Genomic DNA, 23,429 nt, shown 5'->3' on the forward strand with positions numbered 1-23,429 from the left:
GAGTAGTTCAGTTTGACTGAAACGGAGCAGGAGTCGAAGGTGTTGACATGAAAGATGGAGAGTAAACAGGCACCAGATCGTGAAGGACTCTACTACTGGGTTTGGCAGTCTGGACTTCATCATGAGGCGTTGGGGAGTATCTTGATGCAGGTTATTTTGGTTGCAATTAGCAGAAATCCAAGTTCAATTTGCTTAAGTGGAAAAGGGGATTTGGACAGGACATGGGGTGTGGTTCACAGAATCCAAGGCAGGAAGTGCAGCTGGACTTGTTTCACTGATCCCCAGGTAGAGAAGCTGAAGGAACCAGCACTTCTGTTTTTCTCTGCACAGCTGCATATCTCTCTTTCTCTTGCCATCCCAAAGTCCTGAGAGACAGAATCGAATCGCATCAGTCTTTGGCGTGGCTTGAGAACACCTGCCCTAGGAGTGCATCTTTTCTCTCTACTCACAGGGTTATCGTTTCTTTAAGTAGTAATGCTTTAGGTTAGCTCTTTCTTACCTCCTTACTGTTCCTTCTTTTTCATTTCTTCTTCTCATCCCATTTTCTTCTTTTTTTTTCCAAGTCAATATTCTACTTCCATGGGAACTGTTGCATTTGATTCAGTTTTATTCTACCATACTTGGTTTATGACTTTTTTTTCTAAATCAAATGAAGTTTGACTCCAAACTGCCAGTTGTAAGGAATGGAGGCTCTGGAATTCAAATTCTTTCTTTACGAGGGCTTCCTTTCTTCCTGCTACAGCCCCTAGAAGGTTTGTGCTTTCTAGAATGTCAGGCAGGTCCCCTGAGTGACTTAGTGTCCAAGTCCATGTTATTTCTGGGTGGTGGTCAGCTTCACTGTTTCCTAGACGACAGGATCTTGGCAGAGGTAGGAAAACCCCATTCCTAGGGCTCCATCCTGAGAAGTATCATGCTGGGTGCTGGTCTGAAGTCATACTCCACGACAACTGCTAGGAAGTGGGACATTTTCCCACTGGAAAACCCTGTCCACCCTACCTTGTCAATACTCTTTGGGCTGGAAAAAACCCACGATCTCCTCAAAGAAGGGGAGTTTGGAGAGTTTGTTTCCCAAATCCCAGAAGGATTGTTGTCTTTGAGCAGTTCTTCTCTGTTTCCTGAAACCCTGAGCTCCAGAGGCAGGTGAACAACAAAAGCCTGGCCACTTTCTTAGAATAGTAAAAAAGGAAAACATACAGTGAGAATTAACATGGTAGAAGCTGGGCGTGGTGGTGCACGCCTGTAATCCCAGCAGTCGGGAGGCTGAGACAGGAGGATCGCTGTGAATTGGAGACCAGCCTGGGCTACATGGTGAGTTCCAGGTCAGTCTCAACTACATAGTGAGACCCTGTCTCAAAAAAAAAAAAAAACATGGTGGTGACTTAATAAATTCACCCACTATGTATTCCAAGATAAAGTTCACCTGACTGCACTAATGGGAGTTTCATCACTTATTTTAGAGGTGATTTTTTTTTTTGAGGCCCTTACTGTCCTGATGTTTTGGAGCCATAAATCTAACCCTACTCAGAAGTACCTTAGTGGCAGGTTCAATCAGCATAAATCTCATCAAGCAGTTTCTAACAAATTACCAAAATATGGCTGCATTTTCCTTGATTCCTTAAGGCTACAGATATGACAGAAGGCTGATGAATGTGAAGGATTAGCTTCGTGTATACATATGTTATACATTCAAAACCGGCCTCCATCAGGCAGTTCATTTGTTTCTACATAAATTACGTCCACCAAAGGCTCTAGAAAAATCTCTGCTTGGAAGATTGTCTGTGCCAGAGAGAGTATCACTTTTAGCCCCAAAGAGTTAAAGACATCACAGTGTTACTGTATGACGAACTTAGCAGACTGATTTCGGGCTCTTTTGAATGACGAGGAAAGGATTGCAAGCATACAATACAAATGGTGAGCGAAAAGCAGCTACTTTTATGGAAGATCATGGGAAGTTGTGCTCAGGGCAAGTCTGTGCCAACTAGAGATATGGCACAAACAGAAAAGTGGTGCTGGGGTGACAGGACAGCAAAAGCACAGCGCACAGCAGCAGCAACAGCCCCTGATTAATCAGGCTTTGGGAATTTAAGAACTTACAGCTCAGGCCAGGGGCCTCGCCAGAGTTTCTAGGTGTGACTGACAGGTATGAGTGACAATGCTGAGTCATCTCAGGGGCTCTCAACACACACGCGCGTCCCAGAATTCACTCTGATCTTAATTACATGTATGACATGTAGTGCATATTTATGACCCCTTAATGACATCTGAGTAGGGTGAAAATGACTAAAGACTAGGCCAAGGGATCCAACACGCATGTGTTCTTTTCTGGAGAGATCTCCTGAGCTGTTGTTATGGATTTTCTACTTCTCTTAGGACATTGGAAGGAGGAGTGGCCATAGGGTGCTATTTAAAATTAAATGGAGGGATGGGCATGGTGGTACAAGCCTGTTACCCCAGCTAAGCTGGAAAGACCACCACAAGTTCAAGACCAGCCTGAACTGCATAGCAAGACCCTGTCTAAAAAAAAGAAAGACCACCACAAGTTCAAGACCAGCCTGAACTGCATAGCAAGACCCTGTCTAAAAAAAATTAATTAAATAGATGGAAGAGAGTGACTTCCTCAGCTCTATTGTTTCTAACTGTACTAATAATACAGTGATATATCCTCCACTGTTTTGGGGAGTGCAATTCAAATTAGCTAAATCTTGAAAGTAGCCTATATGTCCATCAGCAGATGAGTAGATAAGGATAATGTGGTGTTTACACACAATGGGGCACTACTCTGCCATAAAGAAAGATAAATGAGTCATTTGGAAGAAAATGGATGCACCTCGAGGCCATAATATTAATTAAAATAAATCAGACACACAAGCGTGATTTCTCTTATATGAAACACCTAAATTATCAAGAACTAAACAAAAATAGATAATAAGAAGTAGGGAGATAGATCTTTCTCAAATGGGCAGGGGACCAAATTGGAGGGAGTGGGTGAGAGGAGACGGAAGGGGGTGAAAAAAGGAATGAGACAAGTTATGTACATAGACCAGTTCCACACAAGGAATGGAAACATTATGCATTGCAAACATGTAATAAAAAAGGAAAAAGAATGTCCAGAAAACCACCCAATCAATAGCTTCTCCACATATGAAGAAGCCCCAGAAGAGTTCAAGAAGCAAAGGCCTTAGTCAAGAGATGTCAGGAGAGAGAATCCAAGGGTAAAAGCCACGATCATTAACTCCACACAGCTTACCCAGAGGCCCATCCAGAAAGTCTCTGATTTTAGTACGCATCCCCCCAAATACACACAAAACTAGGTTCATTGCCCCTGAACATGTGGCCCTCCCTCTAAGTACTTACCACATATCATTCTATGAGCATTTTAATATAGTCTCTCTTCCCTGCAAAACCAAAAGCACCAGGTAGATAGGATTAGTGCTCATTAGGTAATTGTTGGATAAATGGGCAAATGAACAAAAACAAAACCACTAGGAAATAAAGCAAAATGTAGTAAATGCTACAGATAAATATGAATAAAAACTACAATGTATACAATAGTATGCATATCAGTTTCATGAAAGAACAATCAATGAGACATGAAGAGTAAGTGGAATTTTACAGGCAGAGGTAGAAGGAGGCCTTTCTAGCTGGACAGGGCTCAGCTGTCAGGGTGAGCAAAGGCAGAGAGATGCCTACAGACAGTAAGTGGTGTGGTGGGGTTTTGGTGTAGGGGAGCCCTGGGAAATGTAACTGGAGGTGGGTTAGGACCAACCAGGTAATACTGATCTAAGACACTGTTTTTTTCTTTGCCGTGCTTAGAGGGAGGGGGCTGCTGAGAGTTTTCTGAGAAGGAAATTTACTTGATGGAGACAACTACCAGCCAGCTGAACAATAAGATATTCTCCATGGACAGTGAAGCCACGTTCTGAAATATTTCCATTACATCAGAGTCTGTTGAAACGGGCTTACTCAGAGGTGAAATGCACAGCATTTAATTCACACAGTTCTCTCAAATAAGTTAACCTTAGTACTTTGTATGGCATGGAAAGATTTTTGCAATCAACCTTTGATATGGTGGATGACTCCCAGACATACTGCTTTGAGCATGAAGAGCTTATTGTTCTGGGACTTGTTAGTCAGTGTATTGGACACTGATGAGGAAAAACTACATGTCTCTGATTGAAGAATTCAGTGCAGTGTGCATGTGGTTTCTTAGGCAGGTTCACATGTGGTGATTTGTAAGCGTCTCCAGGATTTACTCATTTCTTAAACACCCAGCGCCAGCACCAGTGAGTTTCCCACCTAAATTTCTGTGTGGTACCCTTTGTCAGATTCTGAAAAAGGAGCAAGTTTAACTTGATAGTCTTCCTCCTGGTATGTAAAAAAGAAAGAAATCATTTCTGTGGTGCAGATTTTCAGTTCAGTAAACTCTACCATGGCAGCTTCTTAGAAATGATAGGAAAACAATGCAGGGAAATTGGCACTAGAAGAGTTGTCTTGTAGGTATTTAGGGTGAATGTACAGATTCATGTGTGTATACACACACACACACACACTCATTGAAACCTGCATTCATCCACTAGGGGTTGTCAGCAACCTTTGAGTTCAGAACAGCCCTGCAAGAGTAGACTTGAGAAGCAGAGATTGTATCTTCTCTTCTGTTATTGAAGAAGGAACCAGGAAGAGCTGGCAAAGCTTTGGGTTTATAGGTAAAAGGTGAGTTCAGGACCTGGCTCTGCCACTTACTAGTACCTGAGCTTGAACAAGTCAACATACCTCTCTGGAAAATGGAGACGATATGTCTTGTAGGGTTTATAAGGATCAAGTGAAAGAACATGCATTGGGATCCTTTGTAAACTAAAATAGGTCATTTTTTAAGATATGAAATTCTGTAGCTGCCCAAAAGCTCTGCTGAGACAGGTAAGTTGCTCTCTATCATTCAGTCACACTTTGATTACTGTTCTTCCCTGGGATTTGTCTAAAGACATTTTCACAAGGCTGGCAAGAAAGAATGAATAGAAGGATCAACCTTCATAGACTTTTTGAAGCACTTAAAGCTTAAATATGGAGTTATCTGTTGAGACAAGTACCTTTCACTAGATGCATCTTCATGAAACTGTTTCCATTGCATGACCTGTTTTCCTCAACTGTTGCTTGTGTAGATTCTTCTTGAGAAATCTTTTATGACCAAAGGAAAGCTTTCTTTAACATACGGTGCTGCACATTTTCTTGGACTAGATGTTGCTCAGAGGAGAGTGTACTACAGCATTGGACTGCAACATATTAGCCTCCCATTGAACAAAACTATAATTTCATAGTTTAGAGCAGTGTTATCCCACTATACTCTTGGCCTCCATGGCTCCTTAGATGTGAGATTAAACTTGTGCAAAACCCAATTCTGTAATCTTTTGCAAAAGCCTGGAGCTCACCCCATGATTTCTGGAGAATCTGCAATTTCTTTCCTCACGATTTTCTCCTCCTAGCACTCGTGCGTTCATTCCCATGGCCCTCCTGTCTTGTTCTATGCTGTAGCCCAGCTTCTTTACCAGCTCCTATAAGAAAGTTCCTCACACCTGGCATTTTATCATATTCTAGACCCTTTACCGTAGATTTGCAGAAGAAGCCACCCCCTGGAATACATGATCTTCTGCCAGCATCTCCTTCAGCTCACCCTCTCTCCCTCCCATCTCATCCTCTACCCTCCTTCTTCAAACAACAGACCGTTCCATGGGTAGACTCTTCTTGTGGCCTCTGTAAACAGTCTGACCCACCCACGGGCTCTTGGAAGCTGAGAAGGCTTGTCAAGGCATTTCTTCTGAGAAGACTATCCTGAAAAGACTCACCCAGAAAAGAGGTCTAGTGAAAACACTTGTTGATATGTTGGTCATAGTGGGCTTGCAAATTTGTCTAGTTCCCACATGACTTGATCCCTGTCAAGCTCAGAGATCTCACTCTGGAGCTCTCTCCCCCGCACTTGCTATGTTCCAGGCACACAGACTTTTTTTTTATTTTCTTCAAATCTAAGCCCATTCCTACATCACAGGTTTTGTCCTGGTTGTGCCTTCTCCCAAGCCTTTGGTAACTGGCACGTTTTCATAATCTATTTAGCAGTGGAAGATGATTCAGTAGGAGGGAGTAGAGGGACCAAATCCTTCAGACCATCTTAAAGAGTTAGGACATTATTCTAAGGGTAGTAGGAAGCCAATGAGGAGTTTTGGGTAGGAGAATGATGAAATCTGATTCATTTTTTTTTTAAAGCAACATGGCACTGTTCAACAGTAAAAAGATTGGGGTAAAGGATGGGCATATGTAGGGCGTGGTATTAACAGTCCAAGCAGAAAACGTCAGTGACTTCATCAAGGTAGGGGGAGAGAGATAACATATTTAGATATAAAAATGACAGAAATTTCTAATGGATTGGTTTCATTCATTTATTTGGTGTTCTCTTGAACATCAGTGAACAAATCAGACAAATCTTTGCCCTCGTAGAGTTCATATCCTGGTAGATGAGTGAAGATGTCACTAGACCTAGGTCTTTGAAAAATTCGTAGCATTTGAACAGATGGAAATAAAAAGAGTTCTAGGTGTGAGCAGTGATTCAAGCCAAAATCCAAGCCAACATGCATTTAGGAAGTAGCAAAGACAGTAGGGCAAGCCCAGAAATTCTGTACAAGGGACTCTGGAAAGTTGTTAAGGACTTTCTAACTTTTCCTAAAGTTAACGATAAGCTATTGATAGTTTCTGAGCAAAAAACTCAACATGATCAAAGACAATTATTAGAAAAATTGCAGGAATTCTTTGTAATAAAAGTCATTATAAAGGAAGAATTTATGTGAACTGTTCACTGGGTGTCAGAACCAAAAAGGATACATTTGCATTCAAATTAGTATTCCTTTTTAATTCACTAAATGAACAATTTTTGCATAATTCTCTTAAAATGGGATTTTACAAATATCACAATGCAACAAAATTAAATTTAATATCAAAACTTTTCATGCTTTTATGTTGTAATAATTCTTTCTCATTAACAACCACCAAGAAAGTTTACAAGGGCTTCTTCTAATTAATAAAGAAAAAGTTTTCCCAGAAGCACTGTGGCTTGCCTGAGATCACTGCAAAGACGAACAGCAGGGCCAGGGATTTAGCTCAGTGGTTCTGCTGCCTTCCTTTTAAGCACAATGTCCCAAGTTCGAACCCTAATACCAAAAAAAAAAAAAAAAAAAAAAGAAGAAGAAGAAGAAGAAAAGATGAATGGCAAAATAATAAGAAGAGTATACATTTTGATTTGGCCTGGTACACATTGGACTATTGTATGTGACATCACCCAATAATCACATTTACTATCCTGGGCCCAAGACCCAACCCACAGCAGAAACATTTGAAGTTCTGCCCTTGAGAGTCTAATTGTGTATTAAAATAGTGGCTTAGCAATGTTAGTTTTCTGTTCTGAGATGAGACCTTTTGCCCAAGAACACTGTGAGACCAATACAGTGGACACATGCGTCCAGAGGCCAACATACTAAGGTAGCCCCACAGGCCTGACCGTCTGATGTTTACAAGTGGCTGATTCCAAAGGCCGTGGGGAGGAGCCCTTGACAGATACTGAGACACTCAGATGTAAGCTGTGGCTTGAAAGGGACAAGTAAGGAAACCTTACTGGAGGAGCGGGTGAGGACACAGAGGGAGAAGCCAACTGCAAGCTTCTGAGAAGGTTCCACAGAGCAGGTCTAGGCTCCCCTGGTCCTTGGAGCCTCAGCCCAGGGTCTTCCTCATTGCCACCAGCAACTGTCCACTCAGGATGGAATAGAAGAAGCTTGTGTCTTGCTTTCTACTGGTGTTTGGGGGGATTCAACTATTCCAGAACATATAAAGAAGTTCTCACCTGTGGTTAGCAGTGGAGATGCAACTTTCCCTCCAAATGTGGACTGGGCATTTGCCTAATGTCACACCTGAAGGTGGTGCTTCTCGAGCTACCGCTGTCCTCTTAAAGAAGTCAGTTTTCTGTATTTGGTGGATAAAATCCAGAGGAGGGGGAAGGTAAATAAGAAAACAACCAAAGAGAGAGAAGAAGGAAAACTGAATCTGTAAGCATTGAATAATTCAAAACCATTCAAAGGAAACCCAAAGGTAAATCATTTCATCTGTGCCTGAATAGTGATGGAAGATTCTTCAAGGTTACAAGAAAGCAAACTACCTCACAAGTAAGGGGGAAATAAGCCATGGTTTTCATATGCAGTACTTAAAGAAGAGCTGTCAGAAATATACAAATGGCTACTTTTCCTGGCTGGACACAGACTACGCTTTGCAATGATTTTGGCAATGACTCTGCTGAATTTAATTAGTTCACTCTCTCCGGCTTAATTTTCTGGACAAGTTTAACAAATAGTTGACCTTCACCCACACTTTGTCGTTGCTTGTTGTTTTTCCAGAGTTCATGAGCATATGTGTTTGATTTTATTTGTTTCACCCTGTGGGATAAATTAATGAGCTAATCCACTGATTTTGCTAATCCCGCTGGGTACAGATAAAGCAAACGTGACTTAAAATATTTCCTATGCCTCAGAACAACAATAACAGCAACAACAACAACAACAGGAAAAGCAAGCAAACAAAACCCAAATGTCCCCTCAAAGGAAGGGGAAAACTGATTAGCAGGGTGCAAAATATCCCCATGTGGCATTTTCCATTTCATTTTTAAATCAGCTATTTCATGGAAAATCCTACTGCATGAACTACGTATAGCTGAAATCTTTCAACACATTGGGTCAGTGTGTAATGCTTATACAATAAGTTTCCAGATTTAGTCTCATTGACTCAACCAAAGATCTGGTTGGGCTGCCAGGAGATCCTGAATCTCAAGAGTGCTGAAGTCTCACCAAAATTTAATCCCATTTCACAGAATTTATCACCTCCTACCTCAAAGTACTGAGGACCAAAAAGAAGTCTTTCATTGTCTTTACATCTAAAGGAGGAGATGCCTGCGGTAGTAGGCAAGTGATTTAAGGAAGAAAGGAGAATTGAAGACATTCACTTACATCCAGGGATCAGATAATTAGCAAATTTTAGGAGAGACCAGAAATTGGAGGAAAGCCAAAAATTGCCTTCAAAAACATACTTGGAGACTCAAAATAGTAAACTCAGCCTTGAGTACCAAACTTTAAATGAACAAAAGGAAATAAATAACTTTGGTGAGGAGACAATCTTTGAGGAGAATGAAACCAACTCTTCTAAGCATGGTGCTCTAGGCATAGCACCACTGAGCTAAATCCTGGCCTCTACTTCTTAATGTAGACCACAGGCTGCTTGAGCATGTGATCAAACTCGGCCCCAAGAGGAGATCATACTGGCCTCAGCCTGAGCCGCAAAGCTTGCCTGGGAGAGATGAGTAAGAAAGGAGCAATTCTGACTTCCGTTCCCTCTCCAACCTGGATGAAATATAACTCTGCTCATTTAGGAACATAAGGGCTAAAGAGGGAGGGTGTGCATGCATGTGTGTTTGGAGACAGCTGGAAGCCATTAACAACACGGAGACCATCTTGGTAACTCAGAGGGTGGGTAGGCTGGCAGAGCTCCTGGACTTGTGTGTGTAATCAAATTCTTAGCCCTGGGAAGGGTTTTGTTTCTACCTCCTACCCAGTGCAGAAATCCCCTCTCTAACTATTCTTCTCACACATTTCCACTCGCAGCCCATTCACGGCTCCATGAGGCAGCCCATTCCTCCACGGATGTCAATTCCTAGAAAGTTTTGGCAAAATTTGCCTCTATGGGAAGTTTACCTCTTAAGTTCTAGCTTAGCTCTCTGGCACACAGCAGTCCTACATGTGAAGACAACTAACCCTCGCCTCCAACTTCCAGCTCTTCTATGGTGAAATGAGCCATTTCCGACAACCACCGCTCCCACTTAGTGGTTTCTAGCCTCCTCCCGAGCTTGCTGGTCTGGACTGCACTCTTGTTTCACAGACCCTTCCGAAGAGGAGGGCTCAGAACTGAATACATTCCCAGCTTGAAGGGCACACGACTGTACTCTAGGCAAGCTTTTCCTGAAGGACCATTAGAGGAAAAAGTCTTTGCAAAGAAGTTGCACCCCACCCACCCCTCTTTATAAATACTGTCAGTACTGTGTATGCTCTACCTTATCCCCAGGGGAACTCTCAGCTCCAGAAAACCTACCTATTGGGGATAGAAATAACCTACAGCAATGGTAGGAAAGCAAGCAAGAAAGAGAGGAGGGACAAAGGCATTGATAAACTTCCCTGGGTGCTTGGCAGAGGAGTTCCTGGCCTTCTACCAAGGGTTGAGGCAGATGAGAAAATATGGCTCTTCTAGTGTCCTAGGGCCAGAGTAGCAGTTGCGAACCTCCGGCACACGTGCCACAGCCAGCTGCTTGTTATCAGTGAGAGCTCTAAAAGGTTCACCACCACTGGCCTAGAGGATCCTGTGGGACCATGACAAAGGTCACTTTCATTGTATTTGCCCCATCCAAAAACCTTCCCTTGTGTCCCACCTGCTGTACAATGCACAAGCCCTCTGGCTTCCTGAACTGGGCTCAGCCCACCACTGCACTACCTCACATCGGACTCAGGTCCGGAGCCTTTGAGCAGCAGGTCATTTTGTCCCAAGCATCTCTGTGGCCAAGATCTCTGCTCCCCTTCTTTGCCCTCTCTAGAACAGTTTCCCCTCCTCCTGTAAAGCTGTCTGACAGCTTTCTCTTCCTGGGCTAGGAGCACAACATCTGAAAAACCAGTGACCTCCTGCCATTGACCCAGGATTATTTCAGATCACTGGAGGTGGCTCTTTTCCCAGAGTTCTCTTCCTTAATTAATTGTCCAAATAAGCACAGAATCGGCTTTCTGTTTTCACCTTCAGCAGGTTAAAGGCAATGGATGGTCTTTGTTGCTCTTTTGGCCTCAGGAACGCCCTAATTACATCTTGGCCCTCGTTATCAGGAAGGGGTGCGGGATTAGCTTAGGTTCTGACTTCCAGGGATTAAGTAAATGAATACTTATGACCTAATAGAGTCCCCTCTTATATAAGCTCGTATCACAAAGTATAATTTTGGCTTCATTCTGCATTCCCAGCTGTGCCTCAGATCGACTGTGATGTCAAAGCTGGAAAGATAATCAATCCCGAGTTCATTGTGAAGTGTCCAGCGGGATGCCGAGACCCCAAGTACCACGTTTATGGCACCGGTATCTATGCTTCATACTCCAGCATATGCGGAGCTGCAGTGCACAGGTGGGTGGCTCGGGCTACTTAATAACTAGCAATCGCGGTGCCTGCAGGGAGTGCCTGGTGCAAAGTTGCTGAATTCAGTGAGTGAAAAATGTACAGATTTAACTGAGTCCTGCAATACATTTGGTAGCCTTACCGGAAAGGGGTGAACCAGAGGTTACACATGGCCCTACATCTCCTTCCATAGCACTCTTAGAAGGGACAACTGACTCCTCCTTACGTACACCTCAGTGGGAAAGGAAAGCGTGCTATTCCTTCATGATCATGACAAGGAAATCAAAGTTCTTGATGATATCTAGCATTTCCCCCTAACCTGTATGGGCTGAGCATGGAAACCATAAGGAAGTGGTTAAAAAACATCTAGAAGTTTGGAGAAAAAAAATCAAAGTTGTAGTGATGTGAGGAGGAGGGTAACAGGGGTACCACTCAGCCAGCCATTGGTCTGCAATCCAAGAAGGTGGACAGGAGGCATGACTTGCTTTGGACTAAGCCACTGCTTAAGTGAGAAGAGCCACATGAGGCCTTCACAGAATCCCCAGACTTTTATCTTTGTTTGGAGTCAAAAGGCAAGGAAATGCATGATTTCCTGATATACCTGAGGATAAGGCTAATGTGCATGTGACAGGCATTTCACGCACCTTCTGTTCTTAGACTTCGCGGTTCTCCCACGCTGCATCTACTGCTCCTGTGGGCAACTTAAAGATGAAGTTAGGCAAAGTAGCTTTTCTAAAGCCGCACAGTGAGAAAGTATCAGGGTGGGGACTTGAATCTAAGTCCAGCCGACTGCAGTGCCCGCACTCCTGACCGCTGCCCCACAACTCTGAGCTACGGCTCTCAAGTCAATGCTCAGCCCTTGGGTGCTGAATGAAGTCTGAATTTTTCAGGCTTCTGGTGGCATTTGTCTTATCGGCACATAAGGCAGTCAGCTGTTCAGTCATGCCTCTGCCAGAGTGAGAGGAGATGATTAAATCCCTTCCTTTTCAAGGAGGCTGGCCACTAGACACTCTGAAATTTGGGGGAGCAATAAGAAAAAACAATGCATCAGGTAAAGTTTAAGAATAAGTACGGGCCGGCGATTTAGCTCAGTGGTTCCACCGCCTGCCTCGAAAGTGCAAGGTCCCGAGTTTGATCCCCAGTACCAAAAATAAGAATGACTAGTAGACTGTCTTAGGCATGCTTCCCCTTTCCTCATGGCTACAGAGGGCTGATGGTTTTTCAATGAGGGAAGCATAATGAAAGCTCTAGTCAGGATAAGTAGTCGAATAAAAAAGACAAACAATACCAAACACAGTTTCTTAACTCCAAATTACAGAATAAGAAGTTTCCCCCCGAAATCAATGTTATAAAAAAAGAAACACACATGCTTACACACATGTGCACAAAGACACACATGCACAAATGCACATGTGCACTCCCCCATGTGATTATTGGCCCCACATTCACGTCTCTACCCATGTGCTTACACACTCACACATGTCTACCACACACATCGCTATACACATGTGCATGTTCACACACACACACACCTTTACACACATGTTCATGTCCGAACAGGCCACAGCAGGGTTAGCAGTCTCCAGTCTGTGTCTCCACAGACACCCGACTCTGTGGAGACGGTGACATCTGCTGCAGGCACTGAGCCTGTCTTAAGGGTGCCAGTATTTTTCCAGTTGTGCAGCTAGGTGGTTGACACTTTGCTTCCTCTGGTATCGCTGGCTCTCTGCTGCTCTCCCACATTCCCTAGGCAGAACGGAGCCACACTAGTAAATCTGACCGCACCACAGATGCCATTGACAAGTACTCCTTTATACAATGATGCTCTCTTGAATTCATCTCAATCCTGTGAGACTTCACAGAGGAAGAATTTAGGCACAGAGGAGCTAGTTAAACTGCTAGTTAGTTACATGGTGAAGATTAGAACTTGTGTCCCCTGACTTCCAGCCCATAGCTCAAATAACACATTTACCCACGAATTGGGAAGGCCCTGCACTGCTTTGTGTGCTGAGTGAGGACTGGAGAGGGTGTAGACCTTAAGAGTTGGACAAGGTTGTACGCAGGACAGAAGCAGTCCTGGGAAGGAAACTAAGAATGGCATTCACTGGACCAGGGCTCTGCAATCCCCCATGTGGGGCAAAGTATAGGAACACGGTGGGGAGACTAGGGATGAGAGTGGAGGAGAAAAGCTTGAATGCTTCAGAAACAGCATAGGCTGTTTGAGCAGCTGAGGGCCACTGTGGCTTCCTGGACTGGTGACAGAGAGAGTGGAAAAATTATTTGGAAAATGGTATCACTATCCTTGGGGAGGATGAATAGAAGTCTTAGGAGAAAAGAGCAGTTTGGATGCAATTAGCTTTCTCATGAATGGAGCAAGTCTGTTCAGGAGGCAGTATTTAAGACACAAAGAGTAGAAAGTATATTGCGATTTTACAGTCACTGTCCTGCCAGAATCCCCCACAGTCGGAACTGGAGAAAGAAGAGAGAAACTGTGGCTTACACATTCAGGTTATTTTGAATCAAAGGTTTCAGTAATCATATACAAACTATTTCATGCTTGGATGTCTTCTTACAAGCCATCCCCTGATTCCTTCAGACCAAATGGAAAATGGACATAGCTGAGGAATCGTATTTTGGCTCAGCCTTACCCTAAACTGATCACTGTATTTAAAACGGGGCCAAGTGCTGAGAAAACAGAGCTTTCTCTGCGATGCAGCCATGAAGAGGCCATCTCCACAATGAGCACCCTTCCTGCTGATTTCTCAGATGCCCACCCTGAGAATAGCAGGCCTTCAGCGCCTGATTCAGTGGTTTCCTGTCCCTTCTCTCTGAGTCAAGGAGCTGACCCTTAACCTGTCGAGTACCAGGGCCCACAAGGAGGCTACCACTGAGGTCTCTCACAGAGCCATGCAGAGCATCTGAGGAACACAAAGAAGGAAAATGTGTGCTGTTCTTTCAGAGGACACGAATACACTCAAAGTCCCAGTCAAAATCCCATGGCCTCCATCTGCTCCCAGGGGAAACCACAGCCTCTTCCCTGCTGTCTCTCTCTCCAGCATCTGCTATGCTGGTCAAGTCTCTCTGCTTGGAAACAGTCACCTCATCAGTTAGTCCAGTGAAGATGAGGCTTCATTTGCTGCCCCCAAAGAAAATCTCATGACAATGCAATCATTCTCTGTCTATACCATTCAGAGTCTGGGGCTTTAACCCTCTGGCTTCTGGCTCCTACACCTGAGCACGCATGTAAACATATAGATCCTCAAAGAGCACCTCTCGGGACAGGGGTGTAAGCCCAAGGGCAGAAGAATTTCTCTGGAGAAAAACAAAGGTGTAATTGTTATCTCCTTTGTCTCATTAATTATAACTAAAGAGAGCATGGTGTCATTTTTTCTTAATAATTAGAATTTTCAGCCTAAGCCAGCAATATACTGATAAATGCTTACTAACCACCTCTCCAAAAGCGGCAGGAAGGGACAGGACTGATTCGCCGATTTCCATTGTCATAAATGCTCTCACCATGGCTGATTTCAAGGTACCAATGTCAAGGCAACCAGCTCTCAAAATCCAGAAAGCTTAACAACCAGTTCCCAACCAAGCACACCGGCAGGGTTTTTTCCATGGAAGCCTAAGGCACTGTCCTTTCCATGAGAAAATTTCCTATTTAGCTGAGAGACAAAATTAATTTGAGGAACTTTTAGGAAGTAGCACAAGATAGGACGGGGCCGGGAGTGGCAGGGGCAGCAGCCGTGCAGGAAGGAGGTGCCGGGAACAGGTGCCCCACAAAGGCCTGACTGTGGCTGGGGGAAAGGGGACTTGTGGTGGTGAGAGGACAGTGGAGACTCCGGGGAGGGAGGAGTTGGCTGGCCTGGGAGGTCTCAGCTCTTGAGCCCGGAGAGGTTACCGTGACCAAGAGAACAAGCCCCCAATTGGAGGTCAGTAGATCTGCGTTCAGATCTCGCTTGTAATTCACTAGGGATAAAATCTGGAATGAACCGCTCACAGGAACAGCCTGTTTCTATGGAATGGGAATAACAGCATTCCCTCTACTCCAGGTCTCAGAGGTCTGCCGGGAGATCCCAGGGAATTGCTATATGTGAGGTGATTTGAAAGCAGTTAAATGCTTTGTATTGTCAGTATCGTTATCATTTTCTTTCCTTCTGGGCTATTGGGAAGTGAGTGCTGAACACTGTCAACTCTCCACAAAGGTAGGAAGGCAGGAAATGGCGACTCTCATTCTGGGAGGGAAGACAGTGTTGATGGGAACATGCCCACGTTCTTTTTTATTCCCTGTCCCATAAATCACAGATACCCAAAGGCGCCACGTTAGGCTCTGGGACAAGGAAATGACAGCAGAAAAGTGCTACATAGGAACTGGAATGGCCCTCTGCCTTAGAGAGAAGGAAAAACATGATGCATCCATCACTTTTACATTAGGACTTTGCCTGACACAATCCTAGAGAGTAAAGAAACAGCTGCCAGTCTTTGGGGGCTCTCTCTCTCTCTCTCTCTCTCTCTCTCTCTCCCGCTCTCTCTCGACCTCTCTCCTCCCTCCTCCCATCCCTTTCTTCTCTTTGCAGCACTGGGTATTGAAGCCAACATCTCCTGAATGCTAGAAAAATGCTCTTCTGCTTAGCTGCATCCCCTACCCTGGAGACTCTTTTTTAATATGCTTAATTTATCTATACATCTTCCAACACTGGCCCAAAGTAAAACAAAGAGTTCAAAGTATCTCACACCACCCTTTTAAACAACTGGATTATTTTAAATAACTGCAACATCACAAACATTGGAAAATGTCAGAGAAAAAAGTTCTGCTTACAGAAGCAGTGGGCTGAGTCCACATCTTGGCTGCTGGGAGTAGCAGCACCACAGTAAACAAGGGTACGCAGGTGCCTACTGTGTGCTGACTGATTCCTCTGAGTACATACACAGGAGTGGACAACTGGGTCTTATGGCAGTTCTAGGGTTACTTTTTGAGTCAGCCTAGATGCCCAACAAGAGATTAATGGACAAAGAAAATGTAATATATATATTATACACTGTACATTTTTTTTTTTGAGACAGGGTCTCACTACGTAGTTGAGACTGACCTGGAACTCACTATGTAGCCCAGGCTGGTCTCGAACTCACAGCGATCCTGCTGCCTCAGCCTCCCGAGTGCTGGGATTACAGGCGTGTGCCACCACACCCGGCCTACATTTTACACATTGATATATAATAGTATATATAATTTAATATGTATTTACTGTATAATATTAATTCTAATGTGTTATTGTATACTATAAAATAATATATTGATGTGTTATATATTGTATGTGAATATGATGTTACATCGTATACTATATAAATAAATATAAAAATATAAAAAATATTGTATAAAATATTATCTATAAATATATATAATTGCAGGAAAATGGGTGGAACGAGCCATCATCTGAAATAAGCCAGACTCAGAAAGACGAGTATCACGTGTTTTTTCTCATATGTGGAATCTAGAGAGAAAAAAGATGATAAGGCAATAGAGGAGGGACTGATCGGGAAGAGGAAGGAGAGCAGGGGGTGAGGAGGGGCAGTGGGAAGGTGGGTAACGGTCAGCACTCGGCATATGAACACGGTGAAAGCCATGACTTTGCAGGATGGATACGCATGCATTAATAACTATTAAAAGGGGGAGAGGAGGAGGGAGAAGGGGAGGGGGGAAGAGGAAGAAGGAGAAGAGCCAGGGGAAAGCACATGCTTGTAGTCCCGGTACGGGGGTCACTTGGGGTCAGGAGTTCAAGGCCAGCCGGGGCAACACGGGGGCTGGAGAGGAGAAAGCCAGGGAAATAGAAGTCTAAGGCACGATGGCAGAGACTGACTCACAATCGGGGCTTGTAAGAAGGAAAGGATCTGAGGAGGGCGGAGGCCAGGCTGAGTGAGGGGGGCCCTATTCTTGGGGGTAACCCTCTTCCACCTCGGCGCCTCCCTGCGTTTGAATAAAGGTGGAGGCTGGTTTGATGGCCTGTGGGCCTCAAGCAGTCTCTCTGAACTTTCTTCAAGACTCTTTTTCTTCTCACAGTGGTGTGCTCGATAATTCAGGAGGGAAGATACTTGTTCAGAAAGTGGCTGGACAGTCCAGTTACAAAGGCAGTTACTCCAACGGCGTCCAGTCGGTGTCTCTACCACGATGGAGAGAATCCTTCATTGTCTCAGGTACGGCTGCTCACCGAGAAAGGCTGCCCATGCGCAGGTGCCTGGGAGATCTCCCAGGGTGAAGCGTGCTCTTTGAGGGTACTGTTAGTTTTTATTTATGTCCCACTTTATTTCATAAAAACGTGAAGCATTAATTCTGATAATTAGGGTCATGAAACAGTGAATGTGATTACATGGTAAATCACTACAAAGTCAACTCTGAAAATATTAAAAGGCTCCAATGGATTATTTCAAAGACACTGTGGCTACCTATAAATACAATCAACCTTTGGATAAAAATAATTAAATTTAATAACTTGGGTTTTTAACTAGTCCTTTCGCTAGACCAAACGTGCCCCATGTCCAGATGTTCTTGGTCCTCCACTGATGTTCCTGGTAAATTAATAGCTGAGAAAAATCCTACAGAACTGAGCCACAATTTTACTTTAGCCATTTTCAATTTTTGTTTAATTGCTTCACGATCTGATCGTTTTTCCTGGTCTAGCTTTGTAAGAGTTTTTGTAGACCATCATTTTCGTCTTTACTCACTATGGTCAGTCTTCCTCCACCCCTTTCAAAAAGATAGCATCATTCATCTAAGGCCACCGTGGTATGACTTCACAATTAAAAGATAACCCGATATTTTTATACTATCACGACCCTCTTTCCCACCTCCTTCTGTTTCTGTTGTTTTTGTTTTTGTTTTGGGGGGGGTTCGGGGATCGAACTCGGGTCCTTGCACTTGCACTTGCAAGGGCCGGCGGTGGAACCACTGAGCAAAATCCCTGGCCTCATCCTTCTGTTTCTGTGACTTTCTCCAGCCCAATCTTACGTTCTGAAATTTTTATATTTGCATAAAAATTAAAGAACAGTTTGATGAACATCCTTGTTTCTCACATCTAGATTCACTAATTGTTAAATTTTGTCACATCTGTTTTACCTACCTATCTATCATCTACTAAACTCTCCTCTGAACCATAGGAAAGGAAGCTGTGTGCACCATGACACTTTATATCTAAAAACTTCGGCACACATCCTGTAGGCACATGAGCATTTCCCTAAGTAACAGCAATACTAATACTGCACCTAACAGTTAACATCAATACAGGAATACTGTCTAATAAAGAGTAAGGAGGGTAAAGCAGGAGAATTGCAAGTTTGAGTATCATCTGGGTATCTTAGTGAGACTCTGTCTCAAAATTTGATTTAAAATTTTAAAAAATATGCTGGGCACAGTGGCATGTGCCTGTAATTCCAGCACTTGGGAGGCTGAGTCAGGAGGATTGCCATGAGTTCAAGGCCAGCCTGGGCTATAATGAGTCCAAGGCCAGCCTGAACTACATAGAGACCCTGTCTCAACAAACAAACAAAAATTTTTAAATAGAAAGGGCTGAGGATGTAGCTCAGTGGTAGAGTGTCCCTAAATTCAATCCTCCAGTGTCCCACATATTCCAAAATATTCTTTGTAATAATGTCCTCTTTTTCTTCTTGTTTGAGCCACAATCTGATCAAAGATTATAAATTGCATTTTAGTTGTCATATCTATTTAGTCTCTTTTAATTCCCCACTACGCTACCTCTTTTGATCACAAATGGCTCTGATATCTTTAATGCCCAGGACAGTTGTCTGGTGCTATTTCTTACGATCTGAACCAAAAAATATGCCCATTTTGTCCCTTCTGAGTAAGTATTTTGAAAAGAACAGGTACTATCATAGCACATATATCGTGTTATACCACAGTGGCCATACCATGAGGCATAAAATAGCTTGTCTCATTGTTGGTGATACTAAACATTTGGTTACTTGGATACTTTCCCCTATTTCTCAGGGTGAGGATACTTGTAATTAATGAGTAATCTGTAGGATGACACTTCACAACACAAGAATAACTTGTTCCCCGTAAACTTCACTTAACATGTTTAACAGCCATTGCTCATCTTAGTGGTGGCAAGTATTACGTGAGTACTAGCCCATCAGAATCATGAGAGACTGGCCCAGAACCTCCTTGGATACTAAAATCTGCAGGGTGTTCAAGTCTCTAATGCAAAATGCGATGCTTGCATGGAATCTTTATAATCCTCTCCTATACTTTCATCTCTCAATTGCTTATAATGCCCAACATAATCGAAAGGTTATATAAATAATTGTTAACTGTACTGACCCAAAAAATGTACATTTTCCGTACAGACATAATTTCTTCTGAATATTTTCAATCTGGAGTTAGTTGAATCGACAGATTTGGAACCCACAAAAACAGAGGGTTGAATTGTAAAATTATAATTTTCCCCTAATTATGCCTTCCTTCCCCATTCCAGCAGCTCTCGTTCCTACATAAAGAAGAGTTTTCTTTCGCCCACCTGTAAGTTTTTAAATGTGGTCCGTGGACTAGTGGGTTGTCTTTTAAAGTATAATCTGTTATTACCATGGCCTCATTCCCGTTGTTGGTCCTCAGATCTGAGCCTGGCCGGTGGGACCCCTTCAGGCTTTGACAGGTCTACAATAAAGTTTGTGTCCTCTGCCCACCTTGAACTTCCATTCCCTGGAACCTGAATGCCCCATATTCTCTAAGGAGCTTCCAAGGAACTTTAAAGTAGATTCTAACAAAACTTCTTGGCCTCCCACCAAGACTAGATACCCAAGGCTTTGGGCAGATAGCTATGGAAAGCAGAGAAAATGTCTTCTACCATAGAGGGTTTTCCAATCTGGGTGGTTCTCTGGCACAGTTAGGCCTCAGCCCCAACCTCTACTATCCTCCGTCCATCAGAGTCGTACTAAAACTACAGACAGACCTTTGAGGATTCTTCTTAAAGTGAACAATCCCTGTTTCCTTTGGTCTACCCAAAGGCTGCGCTCTAGTTAGATTTGTTTCTTCATCAGATGATGGAAGGGCACTGACCACAGTTCTGCAGCTCTCTTTGCCCTGTAACAAAGAACTCAGAACACAGCTACGTGAAAATGCTAGTGTCTAGAATGCAAATATGTTGAGCTAGAAAGATAATCCCCATGTAGCTTTTTACGAAGCAACTCCTGGCTAACCAAGAGCATTTCAACCTCAAGGGCTCAGTGTGCAATCCAAGCATTCCGCCAAAGTTTCAATAAATATTTTTTTTTTTTTTGAGACAGGGTCTCTCTATGTAGTTGAGACTGACCTGGAACTCACTATGTAGCCCAGGCTGGTCTCGAACTCACAGTAATCCTCCTGCCTCATCCTCCCAAGTGCTGACTATGTAGTTGACTGACCTGGAACTCACTATGTAGCCCAGGCTGGTCTCGAACTCACAGTAATCCTCCTGCCTCATCCTCCCAAGTGCTGGGATTACAGGCGTGCACCACCACACCCAGCTAGTTTCAATAAATCTTAAAAAAAAAAAAAGATTAATTCCATGACAGCAGATATGTTTTGGGTTTTTAAAATTAAAACCAATCTGCTGAGATTATTTCCTGTAAGTCCAAACTGCCATCTCCCCTCATTTTACCTAGGGACATTTGACTGAAAATGTTTTTTGCCAATGACAATAAACATTTGTGCTTCTGCAGTGGCTGGGAGCCCCCTCTGAAGAGATGAGCTAGCAGACTGCCTCATGGGGCTGTGGCCAAGGAACACTCCATTATTCCGGGGTTCTCGGCCAGCAAGTCTAACAGGATCGTATCAGAATCCTCTCCTGAAGGCTAGAATGACTCCATGACCTTTCCCTAGGTTTTTATTTCTGATTTTTACAGGTCACTGTGCCCCTTCAGTTAACCTGTGTTGGGGACCCGGGGATGAATGGGTGGAGATCAATGTGCCTTTCTGGTCATATGATCACTGGACAGTCCAGGGTGTGAGGGTGGTGGGGGACCCCTAGTACTGCCCCAGGGTGCTTTGATCCACACTTCATTAAACTGAGCTCATGCTCCTTTTAATTTGGAATAGGAACAGAGGGAACTATTGGGTTTAAATTGGGAGAAGAATATGAAGTAGAAGGAGATGGTGTTTCTTCCCCCTTTTCTGTTCACTAAGTGTGATCCCCAGCCATGGGGCTCTCTTGGCGCAGAAACGGCCTCTATCAGTGTCTATCCAGAGTGGGCCTGCACTTGTCTGAGAGCTTAGTCCCTAGCGTGAGAGCTGGAGTAACTAACACCAACAAGCCCAAACATTTTGCCTAATTTTGTACTTCTTTTTTTTTTTTTTATTGAGTTTATTGGTACATTTAGGGATACAGTACAGTTACATTCATTGTTGGGATCATGTACCTTTACATGGCAAGTCTTGATTCTCATTTTTTCCCCTTACCTCTGCCCTCCCTTCACCCCCTCCTCCCCTCCCCATCTACAAACACTTTATTTTCATCTTTTCATTCTCTCACATTTTTTTCTTTTCCCTTTTTGTTCTTCCCCTACGTATCACACCTTCCCTACACCTTTAGCTCCTTTCCTCCCATTTCTAAATGTCAGTAATCTTAGTAGAATCTTATGCATTGTTGCAGAATATTCACACCAGGGAAACTATTTGGTATTTACACATGTGGGACTTATTTATTTCACTTAGGAGTATATCTTCAATATGTATCCATTTTCCTATGAATGAATCTATTCTCTCGCTCTTTATGGCTGAGTAATATTCCATTTTATAGAAAAACCACAACTTCTTTATCATTTTGCCTAATTTTGTCTTTGAGTGGCATTTGTAGATCATACTTGAAGACACCTTAAATTTTTGCATCTTTATGGATATATGAGGTGTGATCAAAAAGTACAGTGAACATTTATCCAGGTTCTTGCACTAAAAAGCACACTGGAATAACCCCGTCCGAAATACTGGCCCTTGCTTCAAACACACTGACCCCATCATTCTTGCCATTTTCTGAAGCCGTTCTGGAGTCCAGTTTGGGGTCTTTAATCTTTTTGTGGTGACTGCCTCCATGTCCTTCATATGGTAGTGTTTACCTTTCATTTTGACTTTGGGGAAGAGCCACAGGTCGCACAGTGATAGATCCGGTGAACAGGGTGGGCGAGGACACTCTGTACTGGTCTTACAAGCCTGCCTTTCCACTGGAGGACACTTGCGTTCACCATACTTTTGATCACACATTGTAAAGACACTATGAACAGGACTTCCAGCCCTGCTTCAAAGAGTGACAAGAATAACGAAGTAAGTGCGTTTGAAGTGAGCAGGAGTGTTCAAAAGAGGCTTAATGGCCATGTGTCTTTTACTATAACCATTTTAAATATTCATGTTTATTTTGATCCCACCTCTGATGATACGTAGAAAGACAGACAGATAGAGATAGGTAGAGAATTCCAAAATATTCTTTTCCCATCAAATTCCCATTACTTTTTGTAGTAGGTAGAGGCCCTGTCGTTACTTTTCTGATTGAAGAAAATAGGTCTTGGAGACTGCAGCAACCAATTAAAGATAAAACAGGAAGTGAAACCTAGCTTTTCTTACCGCAGTCCCAGTCCTTTCCCAGACCCTACAACCCTTGTGTCCATAGGATGTTTGTAGATCCCCCACACACCCTCCATGGACAGCCTCCCCAGCTCCTCAGCAGTCCATCCTCTAACCGTGTCCCCACCGCTTGAGGGCTGAAGGCTTTCATCATTCCATGTAAAAACTGGAGAACGTGAGCCAGATGCTTGTGAGGCCCTGGAAATATAACGGCTCCCAACGGAGACAATTTTTTGCCTTTAGGGCACTTGCTACTTTCCACAGGCCCTTGCCCTTTAATTAGGGACAGCGGTTCCTACAGTGGAATTTAAGGCATGTCTTCCGGTCAGACAACTTCACTGGCAGCCACTTTCTCAAGCAATTTGCCATCCTGCCAGCCTAGGTGCCTGCTTATCCAGCTTCACTCACTGCCTCTCTACTTTTTATGCCGCCGCAGTTTTCTTGGTAGACATTACTGTTCCTCCTCCTTGCCTACATCGAAAGCCTCTCTCAAGGTATTTTCTTTTTCTTTTCTTTATTTATTTATTTTTTTTTTTTTGAGATAAGATCTTGCGGTGTAGTCCAGGCTGGCCTTAAACTTGCAGTGGTCCTCTTATCTCAACCTCCCAAG

The 23,429-nt window shown here is 43.5% G+C and overlaps 1 protein-coding gene across 2 annotated transcripts in view; it reads left to right on the top strand.

The window, feature by feature from the left end:
• The window catches only part of Vit (vitrin), a 110,901-nt gene that overhangs the window by 36,662 nt on the left and 50,810 nt on the right, over positions 1 to 23,429 (top strand). For both annotated transcript variants that reach the window (XM_010611399.2, XM_033763519.1), the window contains exons 4-5: positions 11,073 to 11,229; positions 17,279 to 17,412. In XM_010611399.2, coding sequence (XP_010609701.1) covers positions 11,073 to 11,229; positions 17,279 to 17,412 — 291 coding nt within the window. The remainder of the gene's footprint in view (positions 1 to 11,072; positions 11,230 to 17,278; positions 17,413 to 23,429) is intronic.

This window comes from Fukomys damarensis, unplaced genomic scaffold (assembly GCF_012274545.1).
Source record: "Fukomys damarensis isolate Sample0158 unplaced genomic scaffold, DMR_v1.0_HiC HiC_scaffold_2, whole genome shotgun sequence".
Lineage (NCBI taxonomy): Eukaryota > Metazoa > Chordata > Mammalia > Rodentia > Bathyergidae > Fukomys > Fukomys damarensis.